The sequence below is a fragment of the Artemia franciscana genome, unplaced genomic scaffold, assembly GCF_032884065.1.
Source record: "Artemia franciscana unplaced genomic scaffold, ASM3288406v1 Scaffold_712, whole genome shotgun sequence".
In the NCBI taxonomy this organism is placed as follows: Eukaryota; Metazoa; Arthropoda; class Branchiopoda; order Anostraca; family Artemiidae; genus Artemia; species Artemia franciscana.
The window spans coordinates 1-16,946 of record NW_027067255.1 but is presented as its reverse complement, the minus strand read 5'-3'; the positions used below and the strand labels follow the sequence as shown (position 1 = coordinate 16,946).

Here is a 16,946-nt window from a genome sequence, read left to right as displayed (position 1 = left end):
ACACTGAACCATAGTTTTATAGATACGTCAAACTAGAAAACTCTATTTAATAGTCTTTATTCGCTGGGTAGATACCCAGGGGGGGGGGGATCTACCTCTTCGTACCATTGTTTTCTGGATTTTCTGCAATGTACCATAGAGGCAACCATTTAACTTGGACCTTTTATCCTGATTCAGTCCTTCCTATAAAGCAGTCATGATGGTAGTGACTGTTATATTTGGAAAACGTCATCGAATAGTATGTCTATTTTTCAGTTAGCAAATTAATAAATTATGACAATTTTACTAGCAATGATTGAGTGATGTAGGTTCACAGCAGGTCAACTGGTATAATTACTTAGTCGATTAAAAACACGCCATTATATTACAATCCCATGATCATGAAATTTATATAGAGCCTTTTCTGAACTATCAAATGTTTAGGTCACTTAGCATTTTAATTCAAATTTCGATAGGGGTTAATCCTTAAAACAATTTTCAGTAATAACGTTGAGCCTATATAGCCTCATATTGAGGCTGCCTCATATATTACTAAAAATAGCAAGCCTGTTTATTTTCTTTCAAGTGAAGAGAGCCCATTACTAAGTTGAATTTAACTGTATTGAATTTAACATATTGAGGCTGCCTCATATATTACTAAAAATAGCAAGCCTGTTTATTTTCTTTCAAGTGAAGAGAGCCCATTACTAAGTTGAATTTAACTGCGATTCATTTTAACAGAATGGCTAAGACCCGATTCTCAAAGGGATTTTTAAGTTATCAAATATTTTTAAAAGAAAAACTAAAACAATTATTCTGTACTGTTTTCTACAAACTGGGACAAATAACAATTTCAGAATCAGAAGAAAAAATATTTTTTTTAACTCAAAAAACTAATTTTCAAGATTGAAGAAGAAAAAAATTGTGTATACACAAACTAAGCAGAAATGATTCTACTTTCTCTTGGGACTTTTAGGACACTCACTAAAATATTTCCAGGATTTTAGTCTTTTAAGTCAAAAAGCTCGGTAAAAACTTGCAAAATGTATGAGTAATCTAGATTTCAGTGAGCACAAATTGTGAAAATATTATGGTAAGTATGACTTTGAACGTTTTCCCCTGGAGGCTCCAATTATTTACCAACAGCTGTAGATTAAGAGGAATGATAATGAAATACACAGTAAATAAGATAAATAATAAGTAAATGAAAAACACAAAACTTTTAAGAACACATTTCAATTAATATTTCAATTAATCTGAGATAATTGTCTAGATTAGTCTCATTGTACGGCCTTGATTCTTTGTATATATATATATATATATATATATATATATATGTATATATATATATATATATACTAGCTGTTGGGGTGGCGCGAAGCGCCACCCCAACGCCTAGTTGGTAGGGGCGCTTCGCCCCCCCCCCAAGCCCCCCCGCGCGCGCAAGTCGTTACGCGCCATATTAGTTACGCGCCATTGTAGTTGTGTCCCTGTGTCACACCTGTGAATATAGATAAATATATATATATATATATATATATATATATATATATATATATATATATATTTAACTACGTAAAACTTGCGAATCTACAACATTCTTGGCTGTCCCATTTTCTGTGCATATAAATAAATTGTCAGGTTTACCGAGTCTTGAACATGCAACATATAATTGTCCATGGGAAAAACAATCTGTATTCAGATCTATACCTCATTATTCTAATAATTGCCCTTGAGCTTTGTTGATGGTGATTCCTAATCGAACATTCCCTGTGTCCCGGTCGTCATTTGTGTCCCCGTGTCCCAGTCTGTAATTTCTCTTTGAGTGTCGCGGTCGTCATTTATATTCCCTGTGTCCCGGTCGTTATTTTTGTCCCGGTCGTCATTTGTGTTCCGGTGTCCCGGTCTGTAATTTCTCTTTGAGTGTCCTGGTTGTCATTTATATTCCCTGTGTCCCGGTCTTCATTTGTGTCCCGGTCACTTTCTCTTTGAGTGTCCCGGTCGTTATTTATATTCCCTATGTCCCGGTCGTCATTTGTGTCCCGATGTCCCTGTGTGTAATTTCGTCAGTCAACAAACATGACGTCAGTCGACACACAAAACATGACGTCAGTCGAGACACAGACAACTTATTTTTATATATAGATGTTCCGGTGTCCCGGTCGTCATTTGTGTCCCGATGTCTTTGAATGGGTTTTCATCGGTCCATTCTTCATTCTGCTTTCTGTACTGGACAGCGTAGATCAGCTTTCTGCCACCAGTGTTTTGGGGACCAGAAATCTTGAAAGTTATCGTCGTCGCTAGAAATAGAGGTTCTATCACACTGAGAAAAGAAAAGAAAGTTCAAGTACTTTCAAACACAAAAATACCTTATAATATACCTAATAAAGAGTTGCAGGACGGACGTCATGCTGCAAAACTAGAATTATCTAGTCCGAAAGAGAATGGGTAGCTTACCAGAGTAGAAAATGACACAAATATCGGCAAAAATAAACCCTCAACGTCATCTAGGGTTTGGCGATAACTGAAATTTTTGGAAATTTTGTAATCGTTTCTCTGTCAGGAACTGAGATAAGACACCTATTACTACCTTTATCTTATTTATTACACGAATTAAATTGTTTAATCCTATTATTACACTAAAAAAAAATGCCAACAAGCGTAAGATGGGATTTATACTATTTTTTTGGTCGACACCTGCACCAGTTCCTACTCTTATAAGTTACCCATATTCTTTGGGTGGTCCTCTAAATATAATTTTCATGTTCTAAAATTACAACTGTCATCCAAACAAAATTCCCAATTCAAAAGTAGGAAAAAAACATAATTATCTCATCAAATAAAACCCAATAAATTCATTTTATTTATCAAATTGATCACTTGGCTCAATCAAAGAAAAATTCCTATAGAATAAAAAGACTTTTGAAAAACACATCTTTTGGACATAATTAAAATATTTCTAAATAATTTTTTCAAGCTTTGGCGTAGTTCCCATCCCAGTTCCCACTCTTATAAGTTACCCATATTCTTTGAGTAGTCCTCTAAAAAAGGTTTTCATGTTCTAAAATTACTACTGTCATCCAAAGAAAATTCACAGTTCAAAAGTAGAACAAAAAGAAGCAATTATCACATCAAATAAAGCCCGATAAAGTCATTTTATTTATCAAAATGATCACTTGGCTCAATTAAAGACAAATTCCTATAGAATAAGAAGACTTGGAAACACATCTTTTGGACATACTTAAAATATTTCAAAAAGAATTTTTGCAAGCTTTGGCTTAGTTCCCATTCCATCTTCTGTGTAATATATTTAAGATAGACCATTACAATACAAGCTCAATAATCTGCATTTTGACATGATAAAACAGCAGCCTCACGTATAAATAAATCCAACCAAGAATAATGCTTGGACTCATGCCCCCTTTTAAACATATTTTTAAAATGTAAAATGACGATAGATGACATAATACGAAAACGTAATAATAATAGTAATAATAAATTACACCCAAAAAAGTTAGAACCACTTTGATTTGATAAAAATAACAAATAAAAAGGAGAAAAACATGATATAACTGCCTGATCTGTAAGACATATTTTGATGTGGAATTCACCCACAATCCGTAGCAGCAAAATAACAAAAATTATCTTTAAAGAGGGAAAATGCGGAGAGGTTTGAATTTCAAAAGAAACTTTAAAGCATTATGCCTAAGGGGTTGCTCTTACCTGTTACAGTTTGGAAGGTAGCTTGAGTAGGGGGCTGAGGTACATGGGCCTTTATTAATGTGATGAAATGTTCAGCCTTTACGTGCTTATTCTCAGCCAAACATCGATATTCACCATAGAAACTATCATCCTCAGGAGTGACCTGGAAAACAACAAGTCATGTTACAGCAGAAGGGATGAGGTATCTAGTGCTGATGCAAGGGGACGCTTATCTATAAACTACAATGAACCACAAACACAGCTAAGCACAGATCAACCTCAGAGAATAGTCTCACAAAATCCATTCAGTTATTTCAGAAGCGTTTTGATGTGGGAACTAAAGTGTATTCCATATCTACTTAGTTAGCTCTCCCTCTAAGAAAACTTGGGTTCCCTAGGATTATAGCATTCTGATCCCAGGTTAGACCGATAACTCTGCTTAACTACTTGCTTCCTTCACCAATAAACTTTCAGGCTCAAGAGCTTTTTTTGGTCCGCTTGTCTGAAAAATAATCCATAAATAAAGTGTTTACACTATTCTAGATGTCCTATTATGTATTTTCATTTCCGCATTTCAGCTCAGAGATGCGCATACAATTGCTTTAAATAGAATTTTTTTTATAGATAAAGTGTATCATGCATTTCGAATGACATGTGTCGGTAGCATAGTGTACGATGAAAGCTCAATGACGGTTTCAGTCCACAAAATGGCTGTTAGGCGTTATTACGTGCATTACAAGCTTTCACCAAGTCCATTGGAAATCTCACTAATGCTAGAGACCCTAGGAATTACCTATCTAAGATTTACCTATCGTCGGAATTTATGGCAAAAATTAAAAAAACAAGCAACATCTCTAAACAGAAAGTACACAGCTATACTGAAAACTAGACCTCCGTTGCCTGTGGAACGGGAAGTGTTGCAGCAACTGTGCCCTGTTCCTTAGGGCACAGTTGCGGAGCAACACGTGCAACTGTGCCCTACGGGACACAGTTGCGGAGCAACAGTCTCCATTATGTCCTTCAGAGGACATTTTTCTAATGCGGCTTCGATTGTTATCTTGGAGCATCTTTGATATGGTTTTATTTCGAGCTCCTACTAAACTGAGTTTGGTAAAATGTTTAGCTGGTCCAGAAATAAACGAGAATAACACAATAACACAGTTGACAATTCTGAATATTTATAGGATGGATAATTACAATTTCAAGATAAACCAGAATTTCTTTAAATAATTGAAACTAGAAATCAAATTTAACTTTTAGAATTTGTCATGTACAAAAAATAATACGATACAAATTAAACCACAGTTTGCACTACATGAATAATGACAACCAAGAAACTAAAATAAGAAAAAGTTCAAATATCAAATACAGCAAAACTTAAATTGTGGTAACTGAAATATGTGACTACAACACCACACTTAGACACATCGCTATCCGTATACACATGGTCGATGATTGTTCCATTCTTTGTGGTTGACTGTCTGATCAACTGTTGATACCCTAATTGCTGAAAAGCCGAAACTATGTTTCCTTTCGCTGCATCAACGTTAAAGTCACCTGCTACGATGACTTTTTTACAATCAAGTTTTTCTTTCAAGTCCACAATATGTCCAACTTCATTTTGTAAAACAGATTCCGATGTACTCGGTGGTTTGTACATGTTAACAATCAATATGTTTTTTTTTTAAGAGTTTTCTTAAACTGACAGACCACTACATGACAGTCATACTGAATTGTCGTTCTGTCTTCAGTAAAAAGTACATCGAAATCAGAATTTTTGAACAGTGACAACAAACCTCGATTTTTGGAAAACGAACTAGAGGTTCTGTACACTGTATAACTTTCCATCCAAATGTGATCTGACAGAGTGTCGAATGTTTCCTGAAGCAAAATAATTGACGACTTGTCAAAACCAGTGATCTTTTGGAGTGATCTTTTGATCGAGATCTGTCGAACCGCGTTGGAAAAAAAATTCTAGCTGGCCCAGAACCGAAGTTACCTCTAGAACGTCGAAACTTCGGAAATTATTTCTAAGAGAACGAAGCAACTTGGTATAAAGAACACTTCACTTCTTCTTGCATAACTTTCATAGCACTACTCGATAAAAATAAAATAGACATCAAAATCGAAAATTTAAGACAATTTCAAAAAATCGGAACGAGATTGACTTTTCCGGAATTATTTCCGGGAAATCTGTAAGAGCTACGGAATTTCATGCTTCAGTTCTCGAAAACATCAATAAAAGTTCTATATGAGTTCATAATTATTTTATCTCTAAAACGTTTACTTCCGAAACTAGGGCCGTCTTAACTTGACGCCAATTCGAAGTATTATGTTTCGAGACGCACATTTCGGGAATTATTTCCGGGAAATCTGAAAGAGATACGGAAATAACGTCTTATAGTTTTCTGCTTAACTTTTGATGGTCTAAACTAGGAAAATATAAAACAAACCAAATTCACCAAAAAATTTAAATTGCCCCGAGGGCATGACAAAACTTCCAAATAGAAAAACCCAAAGAAGGAATTTTATTTCGGAGAAACTATTGTAAGCTGCAGTTGTTAGGAGATCGAGACCTGTCGAACCGCGTTGGAAAAAAAATTCTAGCTGGTCCAGAACAGAAGTTACCTCTAGAACGTCGAAACTTCGGAAATTATTTCTTAGAGAACGAAGCAACTTGGTATATAGAACACTTCACTTCTTCTTGCATACTTTTCATAGCACTACTCGATAAAAATATAAGAAACATCAAAATCGAAAATTTGAGAAAATTCCAAAAAAAATCGGAACGAGATGGACTTTTCCGGAATTATTTCCGGGAAATCTGTAAGAGCTACGGAATTTTGTTCTCCGGTTCTCGAAGAGACAAATGAAAGTTCTACATGAGTTCAGCATAACTGTATTTCTAACAAGTTTATTTCCGAAGCTAGGGTCGTCTTAACTTGACGCCAAACATCGAACGCAGAGTTTCTAAGAAAAAAACGGTTTTATTTTTTTTTTATGGAAAACTGTTAGAAATTTTAGGAACTTCTCTGGAACTTTTTTACTCTGTTTCACGTTTCCCTTCCCTCTGAAAAATCTCAAATTTTTAACTCTTACCACTTCGGAGCTACAGGTCGCTGATCACGGTGAAGAAAAAAAAAAAAAAAAAAAAAAAAAAAAAAAAAAAAAAAAAAAACTACGAAAGCAGTAGTGTTGCTCCGCAACACAATAAATAAGTGAAGAAATAAAACAAAAGTGAAGAATAAGATGCAAAGTAGATTGTGCAAGAAATCAAACTTTAAATAAATAAAAATTACTGTAAACAGAAAAAAATCAAACAAAACTACAATGGATAATGAACCCAACAGAAATTACTCTAATTAGAGTCAAGATATCTCTCCCCCTAAAGACTTTAGTTTTGTAGAATTCTATAAAGTTGAAATTAATGAATCTAATCATAAATAAAAACTCGTGTTCAAAGTGAAATAAAAAGTAGAAAACTATTTTTTAAGAAGACTAAATTAGACTTAGAGAAGACTAAATACTTTTTAATTTTCCAGAATACTAAAAAGTTAAAAATTATCAGTATCTTTTTTTTTTTTTTTTTTTTTTTACTTAAAGGCTCGTCTTCAAAATGAACTAAAAAAATAAATTTTTTTTCTAGAGAACTATAAATATAATTGAAAACGAGATACGGAAAACTAATTGGGTTTACGTAACTTTATTCTAAATCCAAAGGACAGTTTAGCTAAGGTGACAACTTATGTTTAGTATGGTAACTGCTTCACCATTTCATCATAGGCTCTTTTTTTTTCTTAGACCTGGGTACATCCTATCGAAGGAAATGTCATAAAAATTTCAAAAAGGGCTCATATGATTGGAAATTAATAGCCAAAAGTGTTGTGAGGGTGAATGTACCCTCCCCCCTCTGCCAATCATCTCCCTTACCACATTGAATCAAAAATTTTAGAAAGCCATTTTGTTCAGCGTAGTTGGAAGGTCTGAAAATTATGACTTTGAGGATGGCAACCCCCTTACAACCATCAGGGCAAGGGTTGCGAGTTATGTCCTGGGGGCATATAAGGTTCAAAAAGTTGAAAAAATGAATTTTTTATTTAAATCATACAATAAATGAGTGAGCCAAACTCAAAAACGAGCAAAAATTAACATGAGTAGGGCTGACAGCCCCCATGCCTTCTCATGACTAGAACACAATTCGGGGTTTACCAAAAACAAAATACATTTAAGATGTTTTCAATTTACTTTTACATGTTTAAAATGTTTTTACTATATATATGATGGGTGAAGTCTTCCACCATGCACTTCAATTACAGCACAAGCAACTTTTTTAACTTTAATAAATAAAAAATTATTAAAACTTTAAGGAATATATATTAAACTGACAATCCAGTCATTTTTTTTAGTAAAGCACAAATTATGTTCTGGTCTTGAAAGGGCATGGGGGTTTTCAGCCCTATTCATATTCATTTTTGCTCGTTTTGAGCAAATCATTGTAATTTCTGTCTGTTTTTAGTTCGTTTTGTTTATTGATCGTAATTTGTGCGAGTTTTATGCTTGGAAGACGACTTCCTCGTTCATTTGTCTAGTAAATTCAGTTTGTTTTACGTATGAATTGAATAATAGTTTCATTTTTATTAAAGTTGTTTCTATTTACTTTTTGCAGATTAATCATTATAATGTCTTCTATTTTAATTTTTTTTTTTTTTAATCTGATTTAGACATATTTTCGTTCTTTACTTTTGTTTAGAAAACTTTTTTATTTAATATGACAAAAAAACATTATTTATAAGTAATGCATTATCACAGTGCTGGCATCGCAAATCTTACAATATACACTTTACACAGTGCTTTATGGATGTATTTATTAAAGGTTAATTCATTAATTAGCTCGTTGGAAAGTCATGTCGGAGTCTATGGAAAATAAATCAAACAGTGAAAAAATTTTAAGCATGGTAGTAGGAACAATTTCCAGTTAAAAACAAGGACATCCAATCATATTTAGAAGGCAGTAGGATGTTTTTGGGGGATATTGGTATCTTATAAAAGGGTAGTTAAAAAAAATTCCACTAAACTCTCTGAATTTCATATGCACCAATATTAGTGTATCAAACATATTTTGCGTAAAAGTCTCTAGAAAGCTTTTATGTTTCGTTCACGTATTTGATGACTAAGATAATAAATACAGGATAGTAAAAATACTTCCAAGTTATTATTTAGCATTCGTGAAATTGTTTTTGCTTAATTGCTCCTTAATTACATTTGCTTAGGGTATAAATTCCTTACTTTTAAAGAACAGAGAACTGCTTTGGCGGAAACATCTCAACATTACAAACACATAGAATTAATTAATTTGGCTGCTGGACAAAACAATCAACTAAACGCGAGAATTCCTTATTAATACTTTTTTTTACGTTTGTAATAGCGTTTTAGTATTTATGAAATGATTGATGATTGAAAACCATACTTTTTAATGTTTTTGCAACAAACATAAAGTCAAGTTCTACATTGATAAGGAAGAATCATGAATTTTATGGCTTAAATTCTAATCTTTTCCAAGCTTTTCAATATAAGCAATGTAGCCTTGTTTCGGATTTAATATCGAGCATGGTCAATATCCTTATTTTACGCCCTTTGTGAAGACTCCAACACACAATCAATTTAAAAAGAGTCATAAAAATTGGTGACATAAAATTATTTGCTCTATTTAAAACTTGAAAAGGGAAATATTGACTCCTTACGTTCTGCGGGTTCGGAAACCTTTCCATTTCAAGGGTTGGTTAGTAACGTGGAAAAAACGTACTATTTTAAATATTCTTCAGTCAATTACAAGAGCTATTTTAGGGAGGATTTATTGATTTATTGTTTATTGCACGTCAAGACAGTAAAAGCCGGTATTCTTTTTTTTATGGTTCAGACACAGCAATTTATTCAATCTTTTTATGTAGTGTCATAAAAAAAAACAGTGGAGCCCCAGATGAAATTTGTGTCTGACTAAAGATGGAACAAAAATGCATATAAACGAATTTGGCATGTTATTTTCCTTTTTTTCTTGTTTTCTGTTTGTGAGAAATAATATATTAAGAAATACCAAAAGCGTGCTTTCTCCATCTTGGTTATATATTTTGTATCGGGGGTCGTTTTCGTCAATGAGAGCGTTGTAACGGCTGTTCCACCAGTTAATTGTAGCATTTGGAATACTCGATGCTCTGCACGTCAAGTTTACAGGTCATTACCAACACTACAAAGAAGTCCACATTTCATTCTTAGTAGTGTTGGTAATAACTCGTATTCTCCGCACCGCTTCGATATAGCCACCGTCATTTAAAGCTCGACATCTAGGATTAGAAAAATGGGCGAGTTTTACCTCATTGCTACAGCTATCGGTATGATTAGGAACAAATAAAGAAAAACAAACTTATAATACAAAAAGAAAAAATAAGTAAACAGAAAAATAAAAACAAGTAACGAGGTGCAATTGGCAATCATTTCAAATAAGTACACGAGCTGTTTTTATTCCGTCTCAGGGACTAAGCTATGGAGAATATTTATGGGCCAAGAGCAGAACCATGTATGATAAACTCCCTACTGCTCAAGTTGATCATTCATTAACGCATCAAAGAACCGTTTTTTTGGTTAGTTTCCTTCAGCTTAGCGTGAGACAAGACAAAGAGAAGTGACAGAATAGATGGAAAATATATAATTTGGCATTATAGTTGCACATAAAGGAGGGGGGAAATGATAAAATATTTAGACAGTATGAAGTTGGAAAACAATTCTCACTGCATATATGCGGAATAATTGCACCTAACAAATTAGCAATGCATACCCGCTATGCTGAACCACCCCTACTCCTAATGTGGAAATTTATAGCCCAAAGTGGTTTCTAAAGCATTATATTTTTATCTTAATTTGGTATGTTTCATTAGGATTGAACGTCAGAGAAACATATTAGAAGAATATTAAGTAGAAAGTAGGCTATATCAGTAAGTACCCAACGATCTTTCCCAAGGGTGCAAATGGGGGGAGGGGGGTAAAAAGGATTGTTTTTGTTGCTAACTTTACATGTAGGGTATCAAATGAAAGGTATTTTTAAATTTAGAGGTGATATTTTTTAGCCACGAAAGTTTAGGAACTTGGAGGAGGGGTCAATATTTATAGGCGAGGTAAAACCAATCAAAATTGAAAATTGAGAATAAAACTAATGAAACGTTCCGTTTAAACCTAAAAATATGTAAGTTTTTAAATGATAGATTTAGAGTAAAAATAACCCCTAGAAGAGTGAGGGGTCTATTTCCCTCTAAAGAGAGAAAAATTCCAAGACCCATAGCTTATATTACAGCAACTAAGAATAATATATCAAAAACTATAAAAATAAATAAGAAAAGAAATGAAGGGCTTTTGACCATTCACAATTTAATTATCGATAACAATTTTAGTCTGAAATTTTTGAGTTCTAATAAGTGCAGCATATACATAAGGCACCATCTTAGGTGTTTGAATAATAAAATAGGGTATTCTAGGGATTTGCTGAATGTTATCGTATTTCCTATCATTTGTAGTTATAAAGGCTCTTAAGGATTTCTGCTACTAACCCTGTTTTGTTGCGAAAGTTTAGTGTTTTCAGTAAAGTCCCAGTTTCAGAACTGTACAAACGTAGAAAAATATCAAGAGCCAGTTCATTCGAAACAGTTTTACAAAAATAAGTTGCCTAAACTGTGAAGCAGTAATTTTTGTTCGTTTCAGATCCAGCTTCAATCTTCATTTTCACCAGGAAAACATTTTTTTAATTAATGAATTATAATAATAGTGCGCTGGCAAGGCTAAAAAAAAATACATTCATGTATATTGATGACAGAAAGGTGTAAAACTAAATATCAATTGATGCTGGCTCATATACTGGAGCGTTTAATTTTCGACTTGGAAGTCTAGGGTTCAAGCTAGACAGCATTGAATATTTGTTTTGAATTCATTTTTTGGGTGATTTATTTTTATTTTTTGAATTTATTTTTTGGGTGAAAGCTGCATTTGCTCGTAATAATAATAATAATAATAATAATAATAATAATAGTAATAATAATAATAATAAAAAAGGAAACGATAGTAAACTATGTTATATGCGTAGATGTATAAAGGATTCGATTAACCAGGAGAGGAATCCGTTTTGGATGGAGGATCAAATGAGGATCATATTTCCAAATTATAATTTAGATAAACCTACTGTATGAGTGTGTTTGTGGGGGGGGGGGGGGGTCAAAATAATTTTCTCTGATCCTAAAAAAAATACATTACAGCTTTTTTAATACAAGTAGTCCAATAAGCAGGGCTGCTATTATACTCTGCTATATCCAAATAGTATAGCCTATCAACCGACAGGCATAAAACAAAAAAAAATATATTCTTTTTTTGTGAATTCTATTCAGGGGAATAGAATTCTATTCAGGCAAAACTCTATTCAGGGGAGGGTATTACCGGGTTTACCTCCCACCCCACCTCCACCCCTTATAAATTTTGTACCGAGTCTTAAAAACGTAATATGATGTATATAAACAAATTTGTATACATTTTGTTAAAATTCGGTTCGTCAGGTTGACCGCAGGAGCTCAAAAAACGTTATGTTAAGCACCATAAATTTTACAGAAGAAATTTGAAAAAATGTTTCAAGTTTCTAGGCTCCTAACAACGATAATGAATTATCCAAGAGTGTTGTCCCGGTATGGTAAAAATAATTTTGAAAACAAAATATAAATTTTTCAAACATTTCTGAATGGAAAAAAGAATATATAACACATTTTCGTAGAAATTAAAACTTTTGAATTACTAGAAAACCAAAAAAGGAAGACGAAATCTGGACTAACAGGATTAGACCAATATAGAAAAAAAGTTATATTCAAACTTATCCCAGTCCGTCTATGATAAAAATTATTTTCTTCCTTTCAAACAAAATGTTATCTCTAAAATGCATCAACAAATCCAAGGAGCTTTTTTCGAAGAAATTCCTTAATACAAATGTGAAAAGGCAACTAGTTGAAATCATTCCTCTTTAAAATTCAGATTCCAGAAAGAGTTGAAGATAAATTCTTCATCAATCACTTTAACAATTATTATTCAACAGTCTGATTTACAATTTTGTGACAGCAGTAAAATACTCATCTAATCTTTTACAAGAGTGACATTACGATGTATAGACGTAATAAACAACCTTTCAAAGTTATTTGAGCATATTGCTTTAAAATATATTATACCGCTTGCACATAACGACACTAAAGTCTAACGTTTATGCAAATCGTTTCTGCAAGTTTTATTTCATTATACTTTTTATTTAATTAAAATTAAGATCCTATCAAGATATATCTTTATTTTGCACAAATCAAACAGCACAATGCATTGCCAGGGAAAACAACTGCATTTATTACTTTTTACTAAGTTACGGTATAATATCAATTAAATTATCGTTATAACTTAACACGTCAAAAATCGAACAACATTCCACAGAGTTTTCAAGTGTTCAGAGTTGTCAAGCTGCATGTATTGCATCAGGGTCGCATAAAGCACAGTGAGGGGGGGGGGGGGGAATTATACCCCAAAAGCTTGAATGAATAACCCGTAATTTTTTTCATAATTCTAAACAAGTGGCTGTTTTTAAGTCAGGCCACACCCCGCACCATTTATAAAAATTACTTTTTTGCGTTTACATTGGGCTGAAGATAAAAGAACTTCTTTTGCCAGAAGGAAGCAATAGGCATATTCGTGTTCATCCAAAAAAAAAGAAACGTTTATGCGATCAAGTTTTCGTAGCAGGCAAAATAACATAAGCTTAAAAATGCATAGAAAAATGCTAAAAAAAAAAAACCAATCAAATTGAAAAAAAACTAGGTCAATAATAAAAGCTTACTTGTATTCACCAGCATTTTCTCTCTTTACTTCTTCAATAACAAGAATGCCAGTGTTCGGGTTGATAACAAATCCAGGTCGACCAATAATTGGCTCGCCATTTGCGTCAATAAGCTCATAGGTTGGGGTTGGTTCGCCCTCAGCTTCGCAATCCAATCCTGCAGACATATCTTCAAGGGATTCAATATCTTCAATGACGTTCTTGAATTTAGGCGGGACGATAATCTGAAAGGAGACCCTAGTTTTAAAAGCCCTTTTCTCATTAAACAAAAAGTTATCAGTTAGCAATACAACAATTTATCAAGACACGATACACAGGCGGTTTAGGGGGGGACGGAGGCGGCAGTTGCCCCACGCGCAGAAATTTTAGAGGCGCAAAATCTCAAATAAGTAGTCTAAAGGTTACAATTCTTTTGTAATTTTATTTTGATTAAAACAAAGGGGAAGGTGCAGCTAATAAATGAAAATAATTAGGATATTATTCATTAATCGTCAAATGAAAAAAAAAATCAAATAATAATAATTAATATGATATAATTAAAAGTTAATGAAAATAACTAAATAATTTAAGTAATATATTTAAAATAATTCAAAATGAATGATTAATTAAATAGTAATTTGGAAATAATTTTATTAATAAATAAAAATTTCGTTAAATATTGGCCTGAAAATTTTATGGGAGATAGGGGGGGGGGGGGGGTCGGTGTTAATCAAGACTTTTACTTCGGGCATAGAAGAGGCCAGAATCACCCCTGGTCCAAGGCCTACTTAAAAAGGGTCTTTAAATTCTAAAATTTGGTTGAACTAACCATCTCTCTTTTTCTATGACCACTGGTTCGACACAAAAATTTCTGAAAATAGAAGACCCCTAAAACGTTTTTTTCTAAATAGCGAGTTTTCAGGGTGTAACTTTCCCATTATTCAAGAGGTCAAGGGTTCTCAGACAATCTTAATAAGATATTATCCCCACTAGTCCCTCCCTTTGTCCAGTGAACCATTTTACTATAGCCTTTCACTTTATTAAATAAAAAAAAACAAGTTTTTTCAACTGAAAGTAAGGAGCGACATTAAAACTTAAAACGAACAGAAATTACTTCGTATATGAAAGGGGCTGCTTCCTCATCAACGCCCCGCTCTTTACGCTTAAGTTTGACTCTTTCTCTCAACTCTTCTTTTTAAAACAGTAAAAAACTTTAGCGTAAAGAGCGGGGCGTTGATGAGGAAGCAGCCCCTTTCATATAAGAAGTAATTTCTGTTCGTTTTAAGTTTTAATGTCGCTCCTTACTTTCAGTTGAAAAAACTTGTTTTTTTTTATTTAATTTCTGAACGTTTTTGAATCAATGCATGTTTTGATTTTGGCTCTCCGCAGAGAAATAATTAAAACGAAATTTGCATTATTTTTTTTTTTTTTTTGGCTAAAGGGCTTTCTCATAATTTTGATCGAATGATTTTGAGAAAAAAAGAGCGGGGGAGGAAGCCTAGTTGCCCTCCAATTTTTTGGTTAATAAAAAAGGCAACTAGAACTTTTAATTTTTTACGAATCTTTTTATTAGTAAAAGATATACGTAACTTATAAACTAGCTTACGTAAAGAATTTTTTATTCTCATGTTTTTATTACACATATGAGAGGGTTCGCCCCCTCGTCAGTACCTCTCACTTTACACTAAATCTTAAATTTTGGCCCAATTCATTAAGAATGACCCCTGAATCACAAAAGCCGTAGAATAAATAGTTGACATTACTAAAAATACTTTAGCGCAAAGAGCGAGGTATTAGGAGGAGGTGAGCCCCTCATATGGGTAATAATTTCTGTTTGTTTTAAGTTTTAATGCTGCTCCTTACTTCCAGCTGAAAAAAACTTTTTCCTGTTTATTTTTTCATTGTTTTTTTCAAAATAATGTTAGTAAATCTTGCGCTCCCTTCATGGAAATTTTCTTCCCCCATGACAAATTCCTCGATGGAAAGTTCCCCCAGTATATCCCCCTCTTTTCAACCCCTCCCCCAACCAAAAAATCCTCCTGAAAACACCTGTACACTTCCCAATAACCATTACTATATGTAAACACTGGTCAAAGTTTGTAACTTGTAGCCCCTCCCGCGGGGACTGTGGAGGAGTAAGTTGTCCCCAGACATAATTATAAGGTTTTTGACTACGCTGAATAAAATGGCTATCTCAGAATTTTGATCCGTTGACTTTGGGAAAATAATTAGCGTGGGAGGGGGCCTAGGTGCCCTCCAATTTTTTTGTCACTTAAAAAGGGCACTAGAACTTTTCATTTCCGTTAGAATGAGCCCTCTCGCAACAATCTAGGACAACTGGGTCGATACGATCATCCCTGGAAAAAAAAAAAAAAAATAAAAAAAAAAATAAACACGCATCCGTGATCTGCCTTCTGGCAAAAAATACAAAATTCCACATTTTTGTAGATAGGAGCTTGAAACTTCTACAGTAGGGTTCTCTGATACGCTGAATACGCTGAAGATTCTATGACTTTTAGGGGGTGTTTCCCCCTATTTTCTAAAATAACACAAATTTTCTCAGGCTCGTAACTTTTGGAGCGTAAGACTAAACTTGACGAAACTTATATATTTAAAATCAGCATTAAAATGCGATTCTTTTGATGTAGCTATTGTTCTCAAAATTCCATTTTTTAGAGTTTTGGTTTCTATTGAGCCGGGTCGCTCCTCACTACAGTTCGTTACCACGAACTGTTTGATAATCAAAATTTTTCTACAGCAAGAATGGATCTACCATCCCCTTCAGGCCCATTATCAAAGCTTAATCTAAGTATATTCCTCAAAATGAAAAGACTTTAAGGGGATTTTGCTCCTTCCTTCAGATTGACCTGAAGAACAATTGGGGTCGCGAGCTAAATGAAATTGAAAATCTCTAGGTTTATGATAGTGTATATCCATGCCACTATAGAATCTTCGAAAATTTTGAAACTAAAACCATACTGGGTATTTTTTTCTTTGTTTACAAAGACATTAACGAGAAAATAATTGTGCTCCGTTGAAAGGAACAACGTTACATTATGTGTTTTAGATGCAAGTCGAATCAGTCAGCTAAGCTACAAAGGAAAATAGAGGAAAAGTAATGACTAAAGAGAAATGTAGCTGCACGTGCAGTAGTCAGAAAAAATGAAAAATTAGAATAATTTGTCTCCAGATGATTCCAGATTTTAAAAGAAAATCTTCATATCAAGACAGTAAAAAATGAAGAGAGAGAGAGAGAGAGAGAGAGAGAAGTAGAGAAAGAGAAAGAGAGAGAGACTCTGGCTCTCAATTCTTCTTTTTAAAACAGTAAAAAACTTTAGCGTAAAGAGCGGGGCGTTGATGAGGAAGCAGCCTCTTTCATATACGAAGTAAT

At 33.5% G+C, this 16,946-nt stretch overlaps 1 protein-coding gene across 1 annotated transcript; it reads right to left on the bottom strand.

Annotated features, from left to right (window-relative positions):
• Window positions 1-2,142: 2,142 nt before the first annotated feature.
• Window positions 2,143-13,864, bottom strand: LOC136043542 (junctional adhesion molecule C-like). Its single transcript, XM_065728459.1, has 4 exons — window positions 13,577-13,864; window positions 9,773-10,019; window positions 3,703-3,844; window positions 2,143-2,279 (listed from the first exon to the last, which is right to left on the bottom strand). The coding sequence occupies exons 1-2, from the start codon at window positions 13,741-13,743 to the stop codon at window positions 9,923-9,925; spliced, it is 264 nt and encodes an 87-aa protein (XP_065584531.1). The 5' UTR covers window positions 13,744-13,864; the 3' UTR covers window positions 2,143-2,279; window positions 3,703-3,844; window positions 9,773-9,922.
• Window positions 13,865-16,946: the final 3,082 nt, after the last annotated feature.

What these genes read in the sequence shown, in the direction of transcription:
- LOC136043542 (XM_065728459.1), bottom strand. Translation starts at nt 13,743, where the DNA reads ATGTCTGCAGGATTGGATTGCGAAGCTGAGGGCGAACCAACCCCAACC. An exon ending in GAAAATGCTGGTGAATACAA is followed by an intron (nt 10,020 to 13,576) that starts GTAAGCTTTTAT and finishes TTCTAATCCTAG; the next exon opens with ATGTCGAGCTTTAAATGACG.